We start from the raw sequence: 25,972 nt of genomic DNA, 5'->3' as shown, positions 1-25,972 counted from the left end.
AATTTTTTACATGAAATACCACAGATTAATTGCCAATTTGATTAACTAGTACTTGTATTCATTCTCAGCATTATAAAGATAACTGGCCACTTAATTTGAAAACATAAAATGTAACATTGACACCAGAATAAAAACAATATTACTTTATTACACTTAATGCATAATTGGCCAGTGCATAATATTAAATCAAATGTAAATTTATGCTGAATTCTTAACAGAGAAGTTGTTGATCTTTCTTGATTTCTAGACTTTACAATAATTACTTGTAATTCTTATCGTTTAAAGGCATGTAACATTGACACATCTTCTGCGTCCAGGTTACATGCTACAACCTAATAAATGTGCATACAATTATTCAATCAATAAAATCTTGTTGAAATTTAAATTTGCTTCATTAAAATGATATTAAAGAAATAAACGAGTTTTAATTATTTGTGGTAATTTTTTTCCTGATTGACTAGCAATTTTTCCTCATCATTTGTTGGTGTTCCTGTCAATGTTACATACATAACCCAGAATTATAATGTTTTAAAAGCATTGATTTCCAAACCTCTGTTATGAGCTTTAAAATGAGTTTATCTGAGTTTATAAATGACTAGCATCTGAAATATTGTCATCACACAATTTCTTTGGTGCTCCTATGATAACTTTAAGAGTAACATGGACTACGATTTTTGTATGAGGTCTTTTTTGTGTTACATGAGAAGATTTTACAGTGTTGAAATCAACAGTTAATCTAATTTTTAATATTCAAAGTTATTATTATGATACTTATTTTAAAAAATAATGTATAAAGTAAACCCAAATTAAACTTTTTTTTCATTAAGAAATTGTGTATGTAACATTGACAGAGTCTATTATTTAGACTTTAACATGTTCAGGCCAGTGTAACATGCGTACACAAAACTTACTGCCATATGGAGCTATTATCTTATTTTTATTTTACAAAATTAAAGCGTTTTCATGTTTTCCTGTTTAATTTGTCTTTTAACACTAGTTAGTAACATTGACAACAATATTTTGTGTCAAGATTTTTTTATGTTACATGCAAAGGTATTACTTCCTTAAAGTCAGACATTAATATAACATTTTATAACCTAAATAATTAATTAGATATTACTGGGCAGCAATTATATTATTTCTCCAAAGTTGACTATTAAGCACACCACTTTCATCTACTTGTCTTCATGTATGTAACATTGACATACAATCTTTTACTTTCTGTCAATGTTACACGCATGAACAGAACTGATAACATTTACTAACTCCTTTGCTCTATAAAGAGATTATTGGATAATTTAACTTGTTTCACCACCATCAAACTTCATCTTTATTTCTAAATATAGATATTCTTTTTAGAAGTGTATTTTCTTCATTGACAACAAAATTGGTGTCGGTCTTGAAAGTTTACATGCAATTTTTAATAAAAAAAAATCTACCGGCAATATAAACCTAAGAAAGAAAAAGATGATCAGCAATAAATGTGATGAAGAAAACTCTCAGGAAGATGCTGCAAAAAGATACTGTCCCTGTCAACCAGTCAGATGGTGATGTCCCTGGCAGCCAGACAGATGGTGATGTCCCTGTCAGCCTGGAAGATGGTGATGTACATATCAGTCAATCAGTTAGTTGGTGATGTCCCTGTCAGTCAGTCAGTCTGTGATGTTCTTGTAAGCCAGTCAGAGGGTAATGTCCCTGTCAGACAACAGATGGTGATGTCCTAGTCAGCCTGGCAGATGGTGATGTTCATATTAGTCAGTCAGTTGGTGATGTTCCTGTCAGTCAGTCATATGGTGATGTTCCTGTCAGCCAGTCAGATGGTGATGTCCCTGTCAGCCAGTCAGATGGTGATGTCCCTGTCAGCCAGTCAGATGGTGATATCCCTTTCAGCCTGTCAGATGGTGATAACCCTATCAGCCTGGCAGATTATGATGTCTGTGTTAGCCAGTCTGATAAGGTCCCTATTAGTGAGTCAGGTGGTGACGGTCCTTTCAGCCAGTCAGATAGTAGTGTTTGTCTGTGTTAGAAAACCAGATGATGATGACTGTGTATGCAGACATACTAGTGATCTCCAATTTGACCATTCTACAACCATTTTACAGCAGTGTAGAAGATAGTTATTTCAAAATCTTGTTTATTTATCCCTTTTCAATCACCAGTCAACACATGTATCATGTGTATTTACTGATGCTCATTATAGAACTCACGAGGAATTCAATTTGTAACATTTTTTTTTAATTGTTATGCCAATAATTGACATTCCAGAATATCTTTTGCATTATAAGAGGTTCAGGCTCCTTCTGATTTCAAAATAATAATAACAAACTCATCATGGATACCAGAATTGAAATTTTGTAGGCCAGAAACGCTTTTCGTTTACAAAAGACTCTTCAGTGGCGCTAATGAAACAAAAAAGTAAAAGAAGGCCAAATAAAGTTTAAAACAGGACTATGGTCTAGTGGGTGTTGGTTTTCTCTTCTGAATTGTTTTACACTGGTCATTATGGGACCCTTTAAATTGTGGCTTCCTGTAGTTTAGGTAACAAGTTTTCAAGATGAAATGGCATTGAAAAATCGAAACAAGATATTTGAGAGTTTCTATATTATTGTAAATTTTATAATCTATGCATGGATTTTGGTTCTGATTGAGGGTAGATTAATTGTTGTTTTGTTTTTTTCTTTTTTCAGATAGATAGTTGAAGCTGTTGGAGACAGAAAACAAGAAACAAGAAACTTGTTATGAATGTTTGAAATAAAATTTATTGTTTAAACCTTAAAAAGTTATCATAAATGTAAGCTTAACCAGCAGAAATAAAACGAGATATGGGGTAATATGTCTATCCGACAACAACCTCAAAGATGAAACCCAAATTGTTCTTTATAGAAGTTATGTAAACGATTGAAAATAAGATTCTCAATAAATGCAGCTGTATCAACCTCTCGTAGATTTGTCCATATTTTGTCTTGGTTTTTCATACTATTAGTTTTAAGTGTAACTGTGTCACATGAATGAGGGATACATGTAATCATTTTGTACCCTCACTTTGTCATTATAAGTTATTGAGTGAGAAACTTGTGGATGCTGATGGTTGTGTGGTTGTCTTCTTATCAATCTCATCCCTGTGCATAAAAAAACTGGTTGCTTACTTACTGATATAAAAATGTTTCATGTTGTGGAAATTTTGGATGACTCCTTCATCAATTGATCTATCTTTGGTCTTAATTTTATTTTTCTGGTTATTTTGACATTTGAATATCTTTTAATTTAGCCTTCCATAGTGTACAACCATGAACAAGCATAACTACTGGTATAGTTAAAAAAAATATGTCTGCTGTCTGAAATTTAGGTGAATGGTTTTGGTATTAACCACTATTTAAATAATATCAAATATGAGAAATGTGGCAGTATAATTGTATGATTTACATTCAGATGGTTGTTTGGAGGCTTTTTATATCTTTAAAGGTCAATTCTGGCATGGTTCATTATTCATATTTTTTGTGTCCACGTTACATGCAACATTTAAGTCACTATTTTATGACAGAAATGAGATAATTGCAAAAATATTAATACATTTTTTTAATGTGAGGGTAACACAATGAAAAAGAGCCTTTACATGTTCAGAAAGAAAATGATTCTTACTGAATTTATCTCTTAAACATTGCATGTAACATTGACAGAAAAGTAGAGGAAACTTGTTTTCACAAAATTTCTGAAAGAAATGAAAATATACATTTTAGAGTTTTGATGATAGACAATGTTTTGTGATCAATATATATGATATTGAATGTTGAATAAGTTAAGGAATCATTAATCTCAATTTGGAAAAAGTGTCCATGTTACATGCTCCAAATTCATTATTTGCTTTGGTTCCAAACTGACACAAGTTTAAAAATGATTTTTTTGGTTACAAATAGAAGGACACCATTTGTAGCAATAGTTTGTAAAAAATTTAGAAGCTTATAATGATTTTTATTTTTTTCTTACAATGTCACACTAAAGTAGCATTAGTGAATTCCTGCCCATCTCTGAAACCAAAGCATTTAGAGCAAATCTGATATGTGGTATAAATGTTTGTCAGGTCAAAATCTATCTGCCCTAAATTTTTCAGATGAATCTGACATTCCTTTGTTTGGTTGCTGCCCCTGAATTAGTAATTTTTAGGAAATTTTGCTATAATTGGTTATTATCTTGAATATTATTATACATTTGTAGATAAAGATAAACTGCGAACAGCAATAATTTTCAGCAAAGTAAATTCTACATATAAGTCAACAGTACCAAAATGGTCAGTTGCCCCCTTAAGGAATGTTGCCCTTTTATAGTCAATTATTAACAATTTTTGGTAAATTTTTGGTATTTTTTACAAAAATCTTTTCCTCTGAAACTACTAAGTTGAATTTAACCAAAGTTGTAAATAATCATGACTAGGATATATAGATAAAAAATTGTGCCTGATTACCCTGCCCGCAAACCATGATGGCCGACATGGCTAATACTAGTTATATAATAGAACATTATGGTAAAATGCAGTTTTTGGCTCATTTGTCTAAACTCAAGGTATTTCGAGCAAATCTTTCAAACAAAATTGTTCCTTAGGTCAAGATTTATGTGCCCTTAAATTTTCAGACCATTCAGGCAACCCGTTGTTGGGTTGCTGCCCCTGAACATTTGCTGAATTTGTAATTTTAAGAAAAAATTTCAGCTTTTGGTTATTATCTTGAATATTATTATAGATAGAGATAAACTGTAAACAGCAATAATGTACAGCAAAGTAAGACCAATATATAAGTCAACATGATTGACATCATAAATTGACCCCTTAAGGAGTTATTGCTCTTTATAATCAATTCTTAACAATTTTCTTTAATTTTGTTAAGTTTTACAAAATAATTTCCACCGAAACTCCTGGGCCAAGTTCATTATAGATAGAGATAATTGTAAGCATCAAGAATATTCAGTGAAGTAAGATCTACAAACAAATGACCATCACCAAAACACAATTTTGTCATGAATCCATCATTCTGTGTACTTTGTTCAATATGCACATAGACCAAGGTGAGAGACACAGGCTCCTTAGAGCCTCTGTTTTTCTTTTTTGTCTATTATCTTGAAAACTAAATAACATGAATATATAGGAACAACTTTTAATAGCAAAAATAATTAGGGAAACAAAATATACAAGTTAGGTAACATGGTCCTAACTGTCAAATGACTTCTTAAAAGAGGCATTGCGTTAAATGACAATATTTACAATTTCTAGCTCACCTGGTCCAAAGGGTCTACATAATGAATTAGTATTCATGTAACCTGTAATTTAATTCCTAAGCTAGAGATGTGTTACGAATGTTATAGGCGCATTAAGCTATCAAAAAAAGTAATGACGAAATTGAATGTTACACAAGGGTAGACCATATTATTGACTTATACACAGTTTCTTTCTACAAAAAATAATTTCTTTATAAACAGCTCAAAACGATGATTAACACTATTTTTTAAGCAACAATATGAAATCAAACAGAGCTAGAAAATAAAATGTGAATGCTGAGAAGCTATCTATATCTATTTATATTTATATAAATAAGAAGATGTGGTATGAGTGCCAAGGAGACTTCTCTCCATCCAAGTCACAATGTTTAAAAAGTAAACAATTATTGGTCAAAGTACGGCCTTCAACACAGAGCATTGACTCACATCTACGAGCAAGCTATAAATGGCCCCAAATGGCTAGTATAAAACCATGTAGACTGGAAAACCAACGGTCTAATATACTATGTATATATAAAATACGAGAAACAAGAAACACTTATGAACCACACCAACAAAAGACAACCACAGAACAACTGGCTGAGTGAGGGTCCTGACATAGGACAGGTGCATACAAATGCAGCGGGTTTAAACTTTTTAACAGGCGCCAAACTTCGTTTTAATATTAGGTTATATGACAGTTGGTTGTACTAGCTGATAAGGAGGTCATATTGATGGTAAATTATATGGTGTCTTGACTACATTACACACGAAATGTAACATGGTACATAAAATTTTACATATTATCCAGTCCATGGCGTTTGTCAGACTCTCAGACTTAGGATTATTGAAAATCCCTTTGCTAGATTCCGTCTTTTATCTTAAAAATACTGTTTATTCATTCATTGTCTAATATGTCTAATTTGATATACATATATATGTACATTATGTAATTATATTTATGACATATTATGCCCTCTTCATGCTCTTGGTATGTCATGTATGCATGCAGTTCTTTGTTCTGTGTTTTGGAATAATACCAATATTTTAACAAGGAAAAATTACTCCTATAATTGACAAATGATTGACTTTAACAAAACAGCCAATCACAGTTGGAAAAAGTTATGTGTGTGAAAGAGGAAGAGAATACTTCATTCATACCTTTCTTATATTTCAGTGTTGAATAAACACAAAGTTAAACTACAAAAGAATTACAAGATGTTTGTCCATGGTGTTGACTCCAAAACAGACATAGCTGACCACCTGTATCAGTCTGATGTTTTAAATACTGAAGAAAAAGAGGAAATTTGTAATTCTTCACTCACTCAACAGGAAAGTAATAGACTTTTATACAACAAATTGATTCGCAAAGGTGGAGATGCACACACACACCTTCTTGAAGCAATAAAACACGGAAAATACCTTGATGTTGCTTCTGAAATGGAGAAGACAGAATTGTCAGACGAAGAAATACAATTGTGTCAAATTGGTAATTATCATGATTATAGCAGATCCTGAAATTAATATTGTACTTGATTTACTTAGATGATGCAAATATATATCATAAATTTTACATTATAATTACCATAATCTGCCCATTTCTTATACATCAGAGCACATTTAATGTATCTATTAAGAGGCAGATTTAGGCAGGGGGTGTGTCTAGACCCCCACCCCCTTTATATGGAAAATATTTGGTTGTTTATTTAGGAAATGTCTAAGCATGACGGAAGTTGGCCTCCTCTCAGGCAGTCAGTGCCCCCTACTATTTAATTAATCACATAATATGCTAAAAAAAGTGTACAATTCAAGGAAATTGTTCAGGACTGGACCTCTGCGGTCATATCCAGCTGCGCTTGGCGAAGCAATTTATTATTTTAATTTTGAAAGTTCATTGACAACGAAGTCTTACAGAAGATTATGAAAAATCTGTTGGACAATATTTAGACACCCCATCTACCTTAACTGCGAATAGTAATTTAGTAATTCTTTAAACACTTTCGTCAGTTGTGTCCAGCTTGTTAAATCTTTTGTAAAATTATTGATAAAAAATGACTTGAGATATAAAAATTGTTTTTTCTTTACCTTTATGACAAAATTATGTTGTTGTACAATGTTGGGTTTCAGTTATAGAAATATTTAGACTATGACACATCTAGGAAGTTTGTCTTGTTTCAGGAATGAAGAAACTCAAAGACAGACATGAGAAAAAAGGTAACCATATAAGATAGTTTGACACTGAACTTCACGCAAGACTGAAAGATGTATATTTTTTCAAATTGATGCTAATTGTCTAATAGCACTTCTGTCTGTCTGTCCGTCTGTCTATCTGTTTGTTTGTTGGTTTGTCTGTCTGTTTAAAGGAAATGGACTTATGATAAGTCGATGGTATTTGGTATGCAGTTGTATTAGTATTAGCACATCTCATTTCTATGGAGATTGTTAAGCCATGTACCTTCAGTCATGGTTCATTGACTTTGAATACATTGTATTTGAATGACTTAAATTATGATAACTAACTGCTATGTTACTTTCGATATTTGCATCATCAAAATTACAAATAGGCCAGACGTATCTCTGTGTTAACAGTTTATTTTCTTTTTTGGTCATGCCTGAATATATTGACTTCATATTTGTTATATAGTTAATACACCACGACAACTTATAGATGAAGTTAGCATTTTGTTCCAGTACAATGAATTTTTAACCGGTAGGAGACTATGTATTGCCATAACATTTCTTGACATTTGCAGTTATCTTAGACATTACTTGGGACTGTCAACAAATTATTCCGTAGTGATCGATTTAGTAGGCGAGACATTTCAGTGCACTCTGTTTAGTATTAGGCCATGTATTTTTGGTGTAAGGATAAACTTATTCATAATTTTTAGGAAAAACAGAATATGTGGTAAGATTGTCAATGAGAAAAGTATCCACCAGAGACCAAATGACGTAACATGCAAATATAGGTCACCATACATTCTTCAACAATGATCAAAATCTACATACGAACAATGAAGCCTTTTCTACTATGTGAGACACGTTTGGTATATAAATATATTTTTTTGAGTGGTCGAATCCAGTATATTGACCTCTTTAATACTAAATAGATACTCTTATACATTGCTGTCTACTCCCTTTATGTATTATGTTTTTTTCTATTGTGTATGTAAATTTTGTATGTTTAAATACTTTTAACAAGGACATGTTGAATCAACAGGTACATATTATAAACATATATTTACTCACCATATCTTTGAAATATAAATCATATTTTGGGATACACAATCTTAACTCTTTGTGAACTTTAATGAAAGAACTACACACTTCCGTTAAGTTTATTTTTAACTAACAGCACGTGGGAATAGATCACTCGACCAGAAATTTAATGTAAATATAAATTTACATAACAAAAGAACGGTTTTAAGTGCTATTAAATTTAACCTGCTTATAAATAAATACAGGTAGCTCCTTTGAGAGAAAAAAACCTAGATAGGATGAATATTATATTCAAATGATTATATTTGGTGTGAGATATAGATATATAGATCATAGTTTATATAACATGTGCATGTGTACAAAGATAGTAGATGATATTTATAAAGACAGATGTTGCATAATTATTTTAAAAAAGATTTTTTTCTCATTTGTTTTTCCCTGACAAATGATCCTGTAAAATTTGGGGGCCCAGGCTTCCCTGGGCAACTTAAGGTTGAATAACAGGTGATTATTAATAAAATAAGTTTCAAATGAAAAACAATGAGCAAAATCCATACCTCAAAGTAAGTTACAACTAACATCCTGATTTATGTATGAAATATGGTACACAGCAAAAAATGACAGTCACTAAATTACAGACTTGGGGAATGAACATACATAATGAAGCAAGGTTTGTGGCAATGTTTAACATGTGTACCAATGTAAAACCCTCCCTTAACGTAGGACAGTGATGTAATACTCACAGTACAACAATAGAACAAACTATAAAAATCAGTTAAAAGGGCTTATCTTCTTATTTCTATTAACTTACCAGATCGATACAAAACACAAAAGACAACAAGTTCAAATCTGAGAGTACCATGTTCATGATTTGTTGTCTTTATTTATTTAGATATTCTGATGGTTCCGGATGAAGTTTTTCCTAAACATATACTTGGTAAGTTTATTGAAGTAGAACATTGCAACTTTACTTAATCCTATAACAAGGTATCTTCAGTACATATAACTGGAAAATACATAATATGTTTTGATTGAGGATACAATCGGGTTTTTTTCCAAGTTGTCAGGCACTCAAATTTTAAGTCATATGAAAGGTCATTTTTGAAAAACAAATGAAAAAAAATAGACGTCACATTTCAAAGTGTACATTGAATAATGATAATTAACTGAATTACAGGCTCCTGACTTGGGGCATAAACATACATAACTGCATAATGTGGAGAGGTTATATATGTGTACCGGTGTCAAACCCTCCCCTAACTTGGGACAGTGATGTAACAGTACAATAAAAGCTTTAATACCAGTTCGATACAAAGCAAAAAAGACAACAAGTTGAATCTAAGAGTACTATGTTCATAATTTGTTGTTTATATATTTTTAGATATTCTGATGGATCATGATGAAGTTATTCCTAAACATATACTAGGTAAGTTTATTGATGTAGAACATTGAAACTTTACTTAATTCTATAACTGGAAAATACATGCGCTAGACTTAGACTTCTCTTGAATTGAATTTTAAATGTACGTATTGTTATGCGTTTACTTTTCTTAATTGGCTAGAGGTATAGGGGGAGGGTTGAGATCTCATAAACATGTTTAACCCCGCCGCATTTTTGTGCCTGTCCCAAGTCAGGAGCCTCTGGTCTTTGTTAGTCTTGTATTATTTTAATTTTAGTTTCTTGTGTACAATTTGGAAATTAGTATGGCGTTCATTATCACTGAAGTAGTATATATTTGTTTAGGGGCCAGCTGAAGGACGCCTCCGGGTAAGGGAATTTCTCATTACATTGAAGACCTGTTGGTGACCTTCTGCTGTTGTTTTTTATATGGTCAGGTTGTTGTCTCTTTGATACATTCCCCATTTCCATTCTCAATTTTATGCTTTATACTTTTCACTTTGTCTGTTCGTCTATATATATATATATATATAATTATTCCAAAAGTATTGCTTAAAGATAGATAAAATTTATATATATGTAGACAGTTCTATATCATAAATACAAAATTTTGAGAAACATATTTCAAATTACCATTAAATTGATAAACCAGTAAATTGTGCTATTCTAAATTGGTTCCGAGTATCAAAATGATCTGTCATTTTCAGTTTTTCAATTTGCTTCTTAAGTAGGACTTGAAATTCTGCATCTATTTCTGGTGTTACGGTCAATTCATTTGTTGGCCTCAATTTTCAAGAATACTACCAAAATATGTAAATATACAAAGTTCTTGGAATTAAAAAAAGTGCCTTGGTGCATAAGTGGTCTAAGTAGTTCAAGTACTGTATTACTAGCCTGTCAACACTGAGGTTGTATAACTTTGAACCTTTAACGTGGCAGCTGTGCTGTACTCTAATCTAACATTTCCAAATTGACTATAGGATTCAAAGGTCAATTTTTTCTCTCTTGGGCACTCCAGTTTCATCAACTAATGAAACCTGACCACCACGAAATATCCAAAAGTGCTGAAAGAGGAGTTAAGCTACTGATCAATTATCAAATAATTTTAAAAAATATAAAAAAGAAGATATGGTATGATTGCCAATGAGACAACTCTCCACAAGAGACCAAATGACACACAAATTCAAAGCCCATACCGCACAGTCAGCTACAAAAGGCCCTGAAATGACAATGTAAAACAATTCAAAAGAGAAAACTAATCATGCTAATGGCCTAATTTATGTACAAAAAATAAACAAAAAACAATTATGTAACACAGCAACACACGACAACCACTGAATTACAGGCTCCTGACTTGGGACAGGCACATACATACAGACTATTGCAGGGTTAAACATGTTAGTGGGATCCCAACCCTCCCCTTAACCTTGAACAGTGGTATAACAGTACAACATAAGAACGAACTATAGAATTAGTTCAAAGAGGCTTAACTCATCAGATGGATACAAATAAAAAAAATACAAATTCAAGTGGACGTGGCCCTGTACTTGACATCCAAACAACAAAAAGACACTAGTACAGATCTGAGAGTACTCGCATATACTGATAGTTAGTTCAAAGCCACATAAAACTAATAAAAAAGACAATTATAATAAATAAAGATAGAATATGATGTCATGAATTGATATTTGGTGTCAAAAAATGTTTTGTTTTCCTTCCATTTTCAAACTATCTGTTGGGCGCCATTTCACAATGGAATGAATTTTAGATTAATACAACAGACATGTTGTAAGGCACTCAAAAATAAAAAAAAAGGAAAATGATTCGCCTTGTTGGCATCGGTATTTATCATTTGTATCTATGACACAAACAAATGTGCAAGCGCTGTAAGTTTTCTAGTTTGTATTTATCAACTTCTTTTATACTGCTTGTATTTTGACTAAAAGGTAGAATTCAAATTATTTGCATGTCACGTCTCATTTTTCAGGTCATTGAAGAGATCTGCGACAATAACTTGAACACGCACAGAAAATAAGGGCTTTGGAATAATAAACTAGGCTCTTATTAATTTTATCACAAAAACTATAAAAAAACAAACAAAGTACATGTAGTGTGAACAGATAGAAGTTACTACAAAACATGAAAAATGTCACAACAATGATAAATAATAACATCTATATGTCACGATAGAGTATTTGGCTTAAGGGGTAATACCACCACTGATATTCCCCTATTAGTGTGTGTTTAGATGGCATTTAACAGTATGATTGAATTAAAGAAATTTTACCATTTAATGATGCAAAAAATCTTAAATTAGAACACAGAATAAAATAAAATATGGTGCTTCAAAACACACAATGTACAGGAACATGATGAAACTGGATGTCACACACTTTATTTTTGTGTTAGTACACCTTGAAATTTGAACTTTCAATATATAGTTAATTTATTGAATTTCATATTTTACAGAGCAGTTTGAAAAACGCTTAGAACAGTGGAAAAAGGATGATCAACAGTTTGTAAGCACTGAAGCAGAGAAACATGTAATGCAAAAAGTTTTGACACAAAGTTCAGTTACCCTGGTTGGAAATTCTGGCACTGGAAAAAGTTTTCTTTCTAAACACATTGCCCTTATAATGAAGAAACATGGCTATACTGTAATTCCATGTAGTAAACCAGAAGATATTGGAAAATGGTTTAAACATGGGAGGAAAACTTTGTTTGTCTTTGATGACGTCTGTGGCCGATATACTCTTAATCAACAAATTTACACTGACTGGAAACAAAGACTTGATCACATAATATCTCTTCTCGAGGACAAATGCTGTAAAATCATCTCTACATGTAGATTGGAGGTTTACAAAGATGAACTATTTAGCAATCTCTCTATTTTCAAAATGTGTAACATCGATTTAAGTTCACAAGAGTTCAAACTAAGTGCTGCTGAAAAATTTGCTTTAGCTGAAGTTTACTTGAAGGAAAATACTGATAAAGTAAAGAAATTGTCAGAAAACTATGACTTTTTCCCACTACTATGTAGCTTATATCATAAACAGAACCTCCAGAAGAATGTTAGCGTTACCTCTTTTTTTAGCAATCCTTTTGAAGTTTTCAAGGATCAACTTGTACAAATGTATAGAGAAAGTGATGCTGGTAAGATGCAGTATTGTAGCTTAGTCCTTTGTGTAATGTTTAACAACACATTAACAGAAGAAAACTTGTCACCAAAAGATAAGATAGGAGCAGTCACAGAAGATTTACTAGAAGAATGTGAACTGAATAAAGGAACATCTATCAAACGTTTAAGGAAATCCCTGGAAACACTTGAAGGTACTTATGTGGTCAAGGAGGGTACTACATACAAAATAATCCATGATAAGTTGTTTGATTTCCTTGCCAAATACTTTGGGGAGAATATGTTACAGATTTTCATTATTCATGCTAATACTGGTTTCATTAGAGAGAGATTTCTTTGGAAGATAACAGATAACATGGGCCCAGAAACAGAGTTTGTAATAAGAATACCCGATAAACATATAAAGATCTATATAGATAGGTTACTGAAAGACTGGGAGAATGGTTATGTATACAGTGTATGTCAAAACAGAAACATGAGTTCTACAACATTTACTGAAAACTTGGTAACTCATTTAAACCAACTTGATCTATCAAAACAGGAAGAACTTGTTTGTACTGAAGATATTGACGATAAAGATATAGCACTTGCAGGAAGTTGTTATATGGGATCTATTGACCTTGTCAAATGGTTGATCAGAAGGAATAGTGACATTAATTATTGTAGAGAGGATAGTTGGTTTCCTTTATTATGGGCAAGTCAGGAAGGACATGTTGATGTTGTTAAAGAACTGTTACAACATTCAGCTGAAATCAATAAATGTAACAATAATGGTACATCACCTCTGTATATAGCAAGTGAGGAAGGACATGTTGATGTTGTTAAAGAACTGTTACAACATTCAGCTGATGTCAATAAGTGTGACAATAATGATGCATCACCTCTGTATATAGCAAGTCAGAATGGACATGTTCATGTTGTTAAAGAACTGTTACAACATTCAGCTGATGTCAATAAGTGTAGAAATGATGATGCATCACCTCTGTATATGGCAAGTCAGAATGGACATGTTGATGTTGTTAAAGAACAGTTACAACATTCAGCTGATGTTAATAAGTGTACCAATGATGATGCATCACCACTGTATATAGCAAGTCAGAATGGACATGTTCATGTTGTTAAAGAACTGTTACAACATTCAGCTGATGTCAATAAGTGTAGAAATGATGATGCATCACCTCTGTATATGGCAAGTCAGAATGGACATGTTGATGTTGTTAAAGAACTGTTACAACATTCAGCTGATGTCAATAAATGTATGAATGATGGCACCCCACCATTACAGATTGCTTGTTACAACAACATGATAGAGGTTGTACATGTACTTCTTCAATGTGATGATGTTGATATTGATCTCTGTGATGATGATGGATGTTCATCAAATCAAATCATATCTCCATGATTATAAGTACTAGGATCAATAGTGCTGAAAATGGCGTTAAACACCAATCAAATCAAATCATATCTCCATGATTATAAGTACTAGGATCAATAGTGCTGAAAATGGCGTTTAACACCAATCAAATCAAATCATATCTCCATGATTATAAGTACTAGGATCAATAGTGCTGAAAGCGGTGTTAAACACCAATCAAATCAAATCATATCTCCATGATTATAAGTACAAGGATCAATAGTACTGAAAGCGGTGTTAAACACCAATCAAATCAAATCATATCTCCATGATTATAAGTACTAGGATCAATAGTGCTGAAAATGGCGTTAAACACCAATCAAATCAAATCATATCTCCATGATTATAAGTACTAGGATCAATAGTGCTGAAAGCGGTGTTAAACACCAATCAAATCAAATCATATCTCCATGACTATAAGTACTAGGATCAATAGTGCTGAAAGTGGCGTTAAACACCAATCAAATCAAATCATATCTCCATGACTATAAGTACTAGGATCAATAGTGCTGAAAGTGGCGTTAAACACCAATCAAATCAAATCATATCTCCATGACTATAAGTACCAAGATCAATAGTGCTGAAAGTGGTGTTAACCACCAATCAAATCAAATCATATCTCCATGATTATAAGCACTAGGATCAATAGTGCTGAAAGTGGTGTTAACCACCAATCAAATCAAATCATATCTCCATGATTATAAGTACTAGGATCAATAGTGCTGAAAGTGGTGTTAAACACCAATCAATCAAATCAAATCATATCTCCATGACTATGAGTACTAGGATCAATAGTGCTGAAAGTGGTGTTAAACACCAATCAAATCAAATCATATCTCCATGATTATAAGTACTAGGATCAATAGTGCTGAAAATGGCGTTAAACACCAATCAAATCAAATCATATCTCCATGATTATAAGTACTAGGATCAATAGTGCTGAAAATGGCGTTAAACACCAATCAAATCTAAACATATCTCCATGATTATAAGTACTAGGATCAATAGTGCTGAAAGCGGTGTTAAACACCAATCAAATCAAATCATATCTCCATGATTATAAGTACTAGTATCAACAGTGCTGAAAGTGGTGTTAACCACCAATCAAATCAAATCATATCTCCATGATTATAAGTACTAGGATCAATAGTGCTGAAAGTGGCGTTAAACACCAATCAAATCAAATCATATCTCCATGACTATAACTACTGGGATCAATAGTGCTGAAAGTGGTGTTAAACACCAATCAATCAAATCAAATCATATCTCCATGACTATAAGTACTAGGATCAATAGTGCTGAAAGTGGTGTTAAACACCAATCAATCAAATCATATCTCCATGACTATAAAAACTAGGATCAATAGTGCTGAAAGTGGTGTTAAACACCAATCAAATCAAATCATATCTCCATGATTATAAGTACTAGGATCAATAGTGCTGAAAATGGCGTTAAACACCAATCAAATCAAATCATATCTCCATGATTATAAGTACTAGGATCAATAGTGCTGAAAATGGCGTTAAACACCAATCAAATCAAATCATATCTCCATGATTATAAGTACTAGGATCAATAGTGCTGACAGTGGCGTTAAACACCAATCAATCAAATCATATCTCCATGATTATAAGTACTAGGATCAATAGTGCTGAAAGCGGTGTTAAACACCAATCAAATCAAATCATATCTCCATGATTATAAGTACTAGGATCAATAGTGCTGAAAGCGGTGTTAAACACCAATCAAATCAAATCATATCTCCATGATTATAAGTACTAGTATCAACAGTGCTGAAAGTGGTGTTAACCACCAATCAAATCAAATCATATCTCCATGATTATAAGTACTAGGATCAATAGTGCTGAAAGTGGCGTTAAACACCAATCAAATCAAATCATATCTCCATGACTATAAGTACTGGAATCAATAGTGCTGAAAGTGTAGCTAAACACCAATCAATCAAATCAAATCATATCTCCATGACTATAAGTACTAGGATCAATAGTGCTGAAAGTGGTGTTAAACACCATTCAATCAAATCAAATCATATCTCCATGACTATAAAAACTAGGATCAATAGTGCTGAAAGTGGTGTTAAACACCAATCAATCAAATCAAATCATATCTCCATGACTATAAGTACTAGGATCAATAGTGCTGAAAGTGGTGTTAAACACCAATCAATCAAATCAAATCATATCTCCATGATTATAAGTACTAATATCAATAGTGCTGAAAGTGGTGTTAAACACCAATCAATCAAATCAAATCATATCTCCATGACTATTAGTACTAGGATCAATAGTGCTGAAAGTGGTGTTAAACACCAATCAATCAAATCAAATCATATCTCCATGACTATAAGTACTAGGATCAATAGTGCTGAAAGTGGTGTTAAACACCTATCAATCAAATCAAATCATATCTCCATGACTATAAGTACTAAGATCAATAGTGCTGAAAATGGTGTTAAACACCAATCAATCAAATCAAATCATATCTCCATGACTATAAGTACTAGGATCAATAGTGCTGAAAGTGGTGTTAAACACCAATCAATCAATTCATATCTCCATGACAATAAGTACTAGGATCAATAGTGCTGAAAGTGGTGTTAAACACCAATCAATCAAATCAAATCATATCTCCATGACTATAAGTACTAGGATCAATAGTGCTGAAAGTGGTGTTAAACACCAATCAATCAAATCAAATCATATCTCCATGACTATAAGTACTAGGATCAATAGTGCTGAAAGTGGTGTTAAACACCAATGAAATCAAATCATATCTCCATGACTATAAGTACTAGGATCAATAGTGCTGAAAGTGGTGTTAAACACCAATCAATCAAATCAAATCATATCTCCATGACTATAAGTACTAGGATCAATAGTGCTGAAAGTGGCGTTAAACACCAATCAATCAAATCATATCTCCATGACTATAAGTACTAAGATCAATAGTGCTGAAAGTGGCGTTAATCACCAATCTATCAAATCATATCTCCATGACTATAAGTACTAGGATCAATAGTGCTGAAAGTGGCGTTAAACACCAATCAATCAAATCATATCTCCATGATTATAAGTAATCGGATCAATAGTGCTGAAAGTGGCGTTAAACACCAATCAATCAAATCAAATCAAATCTCCATGACTTTAAGTACTAGGATCAATAGTGCTGAAAGTGGTGTTAAACACCAATCAATCAAATCAAATCATATCTCCATGACTATAAGTACTCAGATCAATAGTGCTGAAAGTGGCGTTAAACACCAATCTATCAAATCATATCTCCATGATTATAAGTACTAGGATCAATAGTGCTGAAAGTGGCGTTAAACACCAATCAATCAAATCATATCTCCATGATTATAAGTACTAGGATCAATAGTGCTGAAAGTGGCGTTAAACACCAATCAATCAAATCAAATCATATCTCCATGACTATAAGTACTAGGATCAATAGTGCTGAAAGTGGTGTTAAACACCAATCAATCAAATCAAATCATATCTCCATGACTATTAGTACTAGGATCAATAGTGCTGAAAGTGGTGTTAAACACCAATCAATCAAATCAAATCATATCTCCATGACTATAAGTACTAGGATCAATAGTGCTGAAAGTGGTGTTAAACACCAATCAATCAAATCAAATCATATCTCCATGACTATAAGTACTAAGATCAATAGTGCTGAAAATGGTGTTAAACACCAATCAATCAAATCAAATCATATCTCCATGACTATAAGTACTAGGATCAATAGTGCTGAAAGTGGTGTTAAACACCAATCAATCAATTCATATCTCCATGACAATAAGTACTAGGATCAATAGTGCTGAAAGTGGTGTTAAACACCAATCAATCAAATCAAATCATATCTCCATGACTATAAGTACTAGGATCAATAGTGCTGAAAGTGGTGTTAAACACCAATCAATCAAATCAAATCATATCTCCATGACTATAAGTACTAGGATCAATAGTGCTGAAAGTGGTGTTAAACACCAATCAAATCAAATCATATCTCCATGACTATAAGTACTAGGATCAATAGTGCTGAAAGTGGTGTTAAACACCAATCAATCAAATCAAATCATATCTCCATGACTATAAGTACTAGGATCAATAGTGCTGAAAGTGGCGTTAAACACCAATCAATCAAATCATATCTCCATGACTATAAGTACTAAGATCAATAGTGCTGAAAGTGGCGTTAATCACCAATCTATCAAATCATATCTCTATGATTATAAGTACTAGGATCAATAGTGCTGAAAGTGGCGTTAAACACCAATCAATCAAATCATATCTCCATGATTATAAGTAATCGGATCAATAGTGCTGAAAGTGGCGTTAAACACCAATCAATCAAATCAAATCAAATCTCCATGACTTTAAGTACTAGGATCAATAGTGCTGAAAGTGGTGTTAAACACCAATCAATCAAATCAAATCATATCTCCATGACTATAAGTACTCAGATCAATAGTGCTGAAAGTGGCGTTAAACACCAATCTATCAAATCATATCTCCATGATTATAAGTACTAGGATCAATAGTGCTGAGAGTGGCGTTAAACACCAATCAATCAAATCATATCTCCATGATTATAAGTACTAGGATCAATAGTGCTGAAAGTGGCGTTAAACACCAATCAATCAAATCAAATCATATCTCCATGACTATAAGTACTAGGATCAATAGTGCTGAAAGTGGTGTTAAACACCAATCAATCAAATCAAATCATATCTCCATGACTATAAGTACTAGGATCAATAGTGCTGAAAGTGGTGTTAAACACCAATCAATCAAATCAAATCATATCTCCATGATTATAAGTACTAGGATCAATAGTGCTGAAAGTGGCGTTAAACACCAATCAATCAAATCAAAACATATCTGCATAATTATAAGTACTAGTATTAATAGTGCTGACAGTGGCGTTAAACACCAATCAAATCAAATCATATCTCCATGATTATAAGTACTAGGATAAATAGTGCTGAAAGTGGCGTTAAACACCAATCAATCAAATCAAATCATATCTCGGTGACTATAAGTACTAGTATCAATAGTGCTGACAGTGGCGTTAAACACCAATCAATCAAATCATATCTCCATGACTATAAGTACTAAGATCAATAGTGCTGAAAGTGGCGTTAAACACCAATCAATCAAATCAAATCATATCTCCATGACTATAAGTACTAAGATCAATAGTGCTGAAAGTGGCGTTCAACACCAATCAATCAAATCTGATCTCCATGACTATAAGTACTAAGATCAATAGTGCTGAAAGTGGCGTTAAACACCAATCAATCAAATCAAATCTCCATGACTATAAATACTAAGATCAATAATACCGAAAATGGCGTTAAACACCAATCAAATCACATTATATCTCCATGATTATAAGTACTAGGATCAATAGTGCTGAAAGTGGCGTTAAACACCAATCAATCAAATCAAATCATATCTCCATGACTATAAGTACTAAGATCAATAGTGCTGAAAGTGGCGTTCAACACCAATCAATCAAATCTGATCTCCATGATTATAAGTACTAGGATCAATAGTGCTGACAGTGGCGTTAAACACCAATCAATCAAATCATATCTCCATGATTATAAGTACTAGGATCAATAGTGCTGAAAGCGGTGTTAAACACCAATCAAATCAAATCATATCTCCATGATTATAAGTTCTAGGATCAATAGTGCTGAAAGCGGTGTTAAACACCAATCAAATCAAATCATATCTCCATGATTATAAGTACTAGGATCAATAGTGCTGAAAGCGGTGTTAAACACCAATCAAATCAAATCATATCTCCATGATTATAAGTACTAGTATCAACAGTGCTGAAAGTGGTGTTAACCACCAATCAAATCAAATCATATCGCCATGATTATAAGTACTAGGATCAATAGTGCTGAAAGTGGCGTTAAACACCAATCAAATCAAATCATATCTCCATGACTATAAGTACTGGGATCAATAGTGCTGAAAGTGTAGTTAAACACCAATCAATCAAATCAAATCATATCTCCATGACTATAAGTACTAGGATCAATAGTGCTCAAAGTGGTGTTAAACACCAATCAATCAAATCAAATCATATCTCCATGACTATAAAAACTAGGATCAATAGTGCTGAAAGTGGTGTTAAACACCAATCAATCAAATCAAATCATATCTCCATGACTATAAGTACTAGGATCAATAGTGCTGAAAGTGGTGTTAAAAAAACCAATCAATCAAATCAAATCATATCTCCATGATTATAAGTACTAATATCAATAGTGCTGAAAGTGGTGTTAAACACCAATCAATCAAATCAAATCATATCTCCATGACTATTAGTACTAGGATCAATAGTGCTGAAAGTGGTGTTAAACACCAATCAATCAAATCAAATCATATCTCCATGACTATAAGTACTAGGATCAATAGTGCTGAAAGTGGTGTTAAACACCAATCAATCAAATCAAATCATATCTCCATGACTATAAGTACTAAGATCAATAGTGCTGAAAGTGGTGTTAAACACCAATCAATCAAATCAAATCATATCTCCATGACTATAAGTACTAGGATCAATAGTGATGAAAGTGGTGTTAAACACCAATCAATCAATTCATATCTCCATGACAATAAGTACTAGGATCAATAGTGCTGAAAGTGGTGTTAAACACCAATCAATCAAATCAAATCATATCTCCATGACTATAAGTACTAGGATCAATAGTGCTGAAAGTGGTGTTAAACACCAATCAATCAAATCAAATCATATCTCCATGACTATAAGTACTAGGATCAATAGTGCTGAAAGTGGTGTTAAACACCAATCAAATCAAATCATATCTCCATGACTATAAGTACTAGGATCAATAGTGCTGAAAGTGGTGTTAAACACCAATCAAATCAAATCATATCTCCATGATTATAAGTACTAGTATCAACAGTGCTGAAAGTGGTGTTAACCACCAATCAAATCAAATCATATCTCCATGATTATAAGTACTAGGATCAATAGTGCTGAAAGTGGCGTTAAACACCAATCAAATCAAATCATATCTCCATGACTATAAGTACTGGGATCAATAGTGCTGAAAGTGTAGTTAAACACCAATCAATCAAATCAAATCACATATCCGTGATTATAAGTACTAGTATTAATAGTGCTGACAGTGGCGTTAAACACCAATCAATCAAATCATATCTCCATGATTATAAGTACTAGGATCAATAGTGCTGAAAATGGCGTTAAACACCAATCAATCAAATCAAATCATATCTCCATGATTATAAGTACTAGGATCAATAGTGCTGAAAGTGGCGTTAAACACCAATCAATCAAATCAGATCATATCTCTGTGATTATAAGTACTAGTATTAATAGTGCTGACAGTTGCGTTAAACACCAATCAAATCAAATCATATCTCCATGATTATAAGTACTAGTATCAATAGTGCTGACAGTGGCGTTAAACACCAATCAATCAAATCAAATCATATCTCGGTGACTATAAGTACTAGTATCAATAGTGCTGACAGTGGCGTTAAACACCAATCAAATCAAATCATATCTCCATGATTATAAGTACTAGGATCAATAGTGCTGAAAGTGGCGTTAAACACCAATTAATCAAATCAAATCATATCTCCATGATTATAAGTACTAAGATCAATAGTGCTGGAAGTGGCGTTAAACACCAATCAATCAAATCAAATCATATCTCCATGACTATAAGTACTAAGATCAATAGTGCTGAAAGTGGCGTTCAACACCAATCAATCAAATCTGATCTCCATGACTATAAGTACTAAGATCAATAGTGCTGAAAGTGGCGTTAAACACCAATCAATCAAATCAGATCATATCTCCGTGACTATAAGTTCTAGTATTAATAGTGCTGACAGTGGCGTTAAACACCAATCAAATCAAATCATATCTCCATGATTATAAGTACTAGGATCAATAGGGCTGAAAGTGGCGTTAAACACCAATCAAATCAATCATATCTCCATGATTATAAGTACTAGGATCAATAGTGCTGAAAGTGGCGTTAAACACCAATCAATCAAATCAGATCATATCTCCGTGACTATAAGTACTAGTATTAATAGTGCTGACAGTGGCGTTAAACACCAATCAATCAAATCAGATCATATCTCCGTCATTATAAGTACTAGTATTAATAGTGCTGACAGTGGCGTTAAACACCAATCAATCAAATCATATCTCCATGATTATAAGTACTAGGATCATTAGTGCTGAAAATGGCGTTAAACACCAATCAATCAAATCAAATCACATATCCGTGATTATAAGTACTAGTATTAATAGTGCTGACAGTGGCGTTAAACACCAATCAATCAAATCATATCTCCATGATTATAAGTACTAGGATCAATAGTGCTGAAAATGGCGTTAAACACCAATCAATCAAATCAAATCATATCTCCATGATTATAAGTACTAGGATCAATAGTGCTGAAAGTGGCGTTAAACACCAATCAATCAAATCAGATCATATCTCTGTGATTATAAGTACTAGTATTAATAGTGCTGACAGTTGCGTTAAACACCAATCAAATCAAATCATATCTCCATGATTATAAGTACTAGTATCAATAGTGCTGACAGTGGCGTTAAACACCAATCAATCAAATCAAATCATATCTCGGTGACTATAAGTACTAGTATCAATAGTGCTGACAGTGGCGTTAAACACCAATCAAATCAAATCATATCTCCATGATTATAAGTACTAGGATCAATAGTGCTGAAAGTGGCGTTAAACACCAATTAATCAAATCAAATCATATCTCCATGATTATAAGTACTAAGATCAATAGTGCTGGAAGTGGCGTTAAACACCAATCAATCAAATCAAATCATATCTCCATGACTATAAGTACTAAGATCAATAGTGCTGAAAGTGGCGTTCAACACCAATCAATCAAATCTGATCTCCATGACTATAAGTACTAGGATCAATAGGGCTGAAAGTGGCGTTAAACACCAATCAAATCAATCATATCTCCATGATTATAAGTACTAGGATCAATAGTGCTGAAAGTGGCGTTAAACACCAATCAATCAAATCAGATCATATCTCCGTGACTATAAGTACTAGTATTAATAGTGCTGACAGTGGCGTTAAACACCAATCAAATCAAATCATATCTCCATGATTATAAGTACTAGGATCAATAGTGCTGAAAGTGGCGTTAAACACCAATCAATCAAATCAGATCATATCTCCGTGATTATAAGTACTAGTATTAATAGTGCTGACAGTGGCATTAAACACCAATCAATCAAATCATATCTCCATGATTATAAGTACTAGGATCAATAGTGCTGAAAATGGCGTTAAACACCAATCAATCAAATCAAATCATATCTTCATGATTATAAGTACTAGAATCAATAGTGCTGAAAATGGCGTTAAACACCAATCTATCAAATCAAATCATATCTCCATGATTATAAGTACTAGGATCAATAGTGCTGAAAATGGCGTTAAACACCAATCAATCAAATCAAATCATATCTCCATAATTATAAGTACTAGGATCAATAGTGCTGAAAGTGGCGTTAAACACCAATTAATCAAATCAGATCATATCTCCGTGACTATAAGTTCTAGTATTAATAGTGCTGACAGTGGCGTTAAACACCAATCAATCAAATCATATCTCCATGATTATAAGTACTAGGATCAATAGTGCTGAAAATGGCGTTAAGCACAAATCAATCAAACCAAATCATATCTCGGTGACTATAAGTACTAGTATCAATAGTGCTGACAGTGGCGTTAAACACCAATCAAATCAAATCATATCTCCATGGCTATAAGTACTAGTATTAATAGTGCTGACAGTGGCGTTAAACACCAATCAATCAAATCAAATCAAATCTCCATGACTATAAGTACTAAGATCAATAGTGCTGACAGTGGCGTTAAACACCAATCAAATTAAATCATATCTCCATGGCTATAAGTGCTAGGATCAATAGTGCTAAAAGTGGCGTTAAACACCAATCAATCAAATCAAATCAAATCTCCATGATTATAATTACTAGGATCAATAGTGCTAAAAGTGGCGTTAAACACCAATCAATCAAATCAAATCATATCTCCATGATTATAAGTACTAGGATCAATAGTGCTGGAAGTGGCGTTAAACACCAATCAATCAAATCAAATCATATCTCCATGACTATAAGGACTAAGATCAATAGTGCTGAAAGTGGCGTTCAACACCAATCAATCAAATATGATCTCCATGACTATAAGTACTAAGATCAATAGTGCTGAAAGTGGCGTTAAACACCAATCAATCAAATCAGATCATATCTCCGTGACTATAAGTTCTAGTATTAATAGTGCTGACAGTGGCGTTAAACACCAATCAAATCAAATCATATCTCCATGATTATAAGTACTAGGATCAATAGGGCTGAAAGTGGCGTTAAACACCAATCAAATCAATCATATCTCCATGATTATAAGTACTAGGATCAATAGTAATGAAAGTGGCGTTAAACACCAATCAATCAAATCAGATCATATCTCCGTGACTATAAGTACTAGGATTAATAGTGCTGACAGTGGCGTTAAACACCAATCAAATCAAATCATATCTCCATGATTATAAGTCCTAGGATCAATAGTGCTGAAAGTGGCGTTAAACACCAATCAATCAAATCAGATCATATCTCCGTGATTATAAGTACTAGTATTAATAGTGCTGACAGTGGCGTTAAACACCAATCAATCAAATAATATTCTCCATGATTATAAGAACAAGGATCAATAGTGCTGAAAATGGCGTTAAACACCAATCAATCAAATCAAATCATATCTCCATGATTATAAGTACTAAGATCAATAGTGCTGAAAGTGGCGTTAAACACCAATCAATCAAATCAAATCATATCTCCATGATTATAAGTACTAAGATCAATAGTGCTGAATGTGGCGTTAAACACCAATCAATCAAATCATATCTCCATGACTATAAGTACTAAGATCAATAGTGCTGAAAGTGGCGTTAAACACCAATCAATCAAATCAAATCTCCATGACTATATGTACTAAGATCAATAGTGCTGAAAGTGGCGTTAAACACCAATCAATCAAATCATATCTCCATGATTATAAGTACTAGGATCAATAGTGCTGAAAATGGCGTTAAACACCAATCAATCAAATCAAATCATATCTCCATGATTATTAGTACTAGGATCAATAGTGCTGAAAGTGGCGTTAAACACCAATCAATCAAATCAAATCATATCTCCATGACCATAAGTACTAAGATCAATAGTGCTGAATGTGGCGTTAAACACCAATCAATCAAATCATATCTCCATGACTATAAGTACTAAGATCAATAGTGCTGACAGTGGCGTTAAACACCAATCAATCAAATCAAATCTCCATGACTATATGTACTAAGATCAATAGTGCTAAAAGTGGCGTTAAACACCAATCAATCAAATCAAATCTCCATGACTATAAGTACTAAGATCA

The 25,972-nt window shown here is 32.8% G+C and overlaps 1 protein-coding gene across 1 annotated transcript in view; it reads left to right on the top strand.

Moving 5' to 3' along the window:
• LOC134727766 (uncharacterized) overlaps positions 1 to 14,400 on the top strand; it is a 32,311-nt gene extending 17,911 nt beyond the window's left edge. The window contains exons 4-9 of the mRNA XM_063592152.1: positions 6,422 to 6,733; positions 7,423 to 7,458; positions 9,356 to 9,400; positions 9,845 to 9,889; positions 12,332 to 14,187; positions 14,284 to 14,400. Of these exons, the coding sequence (XP_063448222.1) occupies positions 6,422 to 6,733; positions 7,423 to 7,458; positions 9,356 to 9,400; positions 9,845 to 9,889; positions 12,332 to 14,187; positions 14,284 to 14,400 (2,411 nt within the window). The remainder of the gene's footprint in view (positions 1 to 6,421; positions 6,734 to 7,422; positions 7,459 to 9,355; positions 9,401 to 9,844; positions 9,890 to 12,331; positions 14,188 to 14,283) is intronic.
• The last annotated feature ends 11,572 nt before the right edge of the window (positions 14,401 to 25,972 follow it).

This window comes from Mytilus trossulus, chromosome 8 (genome assembly GCF_036588685.1).
Source record: "Mytilus trossulus isolate FHL-02 chromosome 8, PNRI_Mtr1.1.1.hap1, whole genome shotgun sequence".
Lineage (NCBI taxonomy): Eukaryota > Metazoa > Mollusca > Bivalvia > Mytilida > Mytilidae > Mytilus > Mytilus trossulus.
Note: the sequence above shows the minus strand (reverse complement) of the source record. Positions and strands in the feature narration are given on the sequence as shown.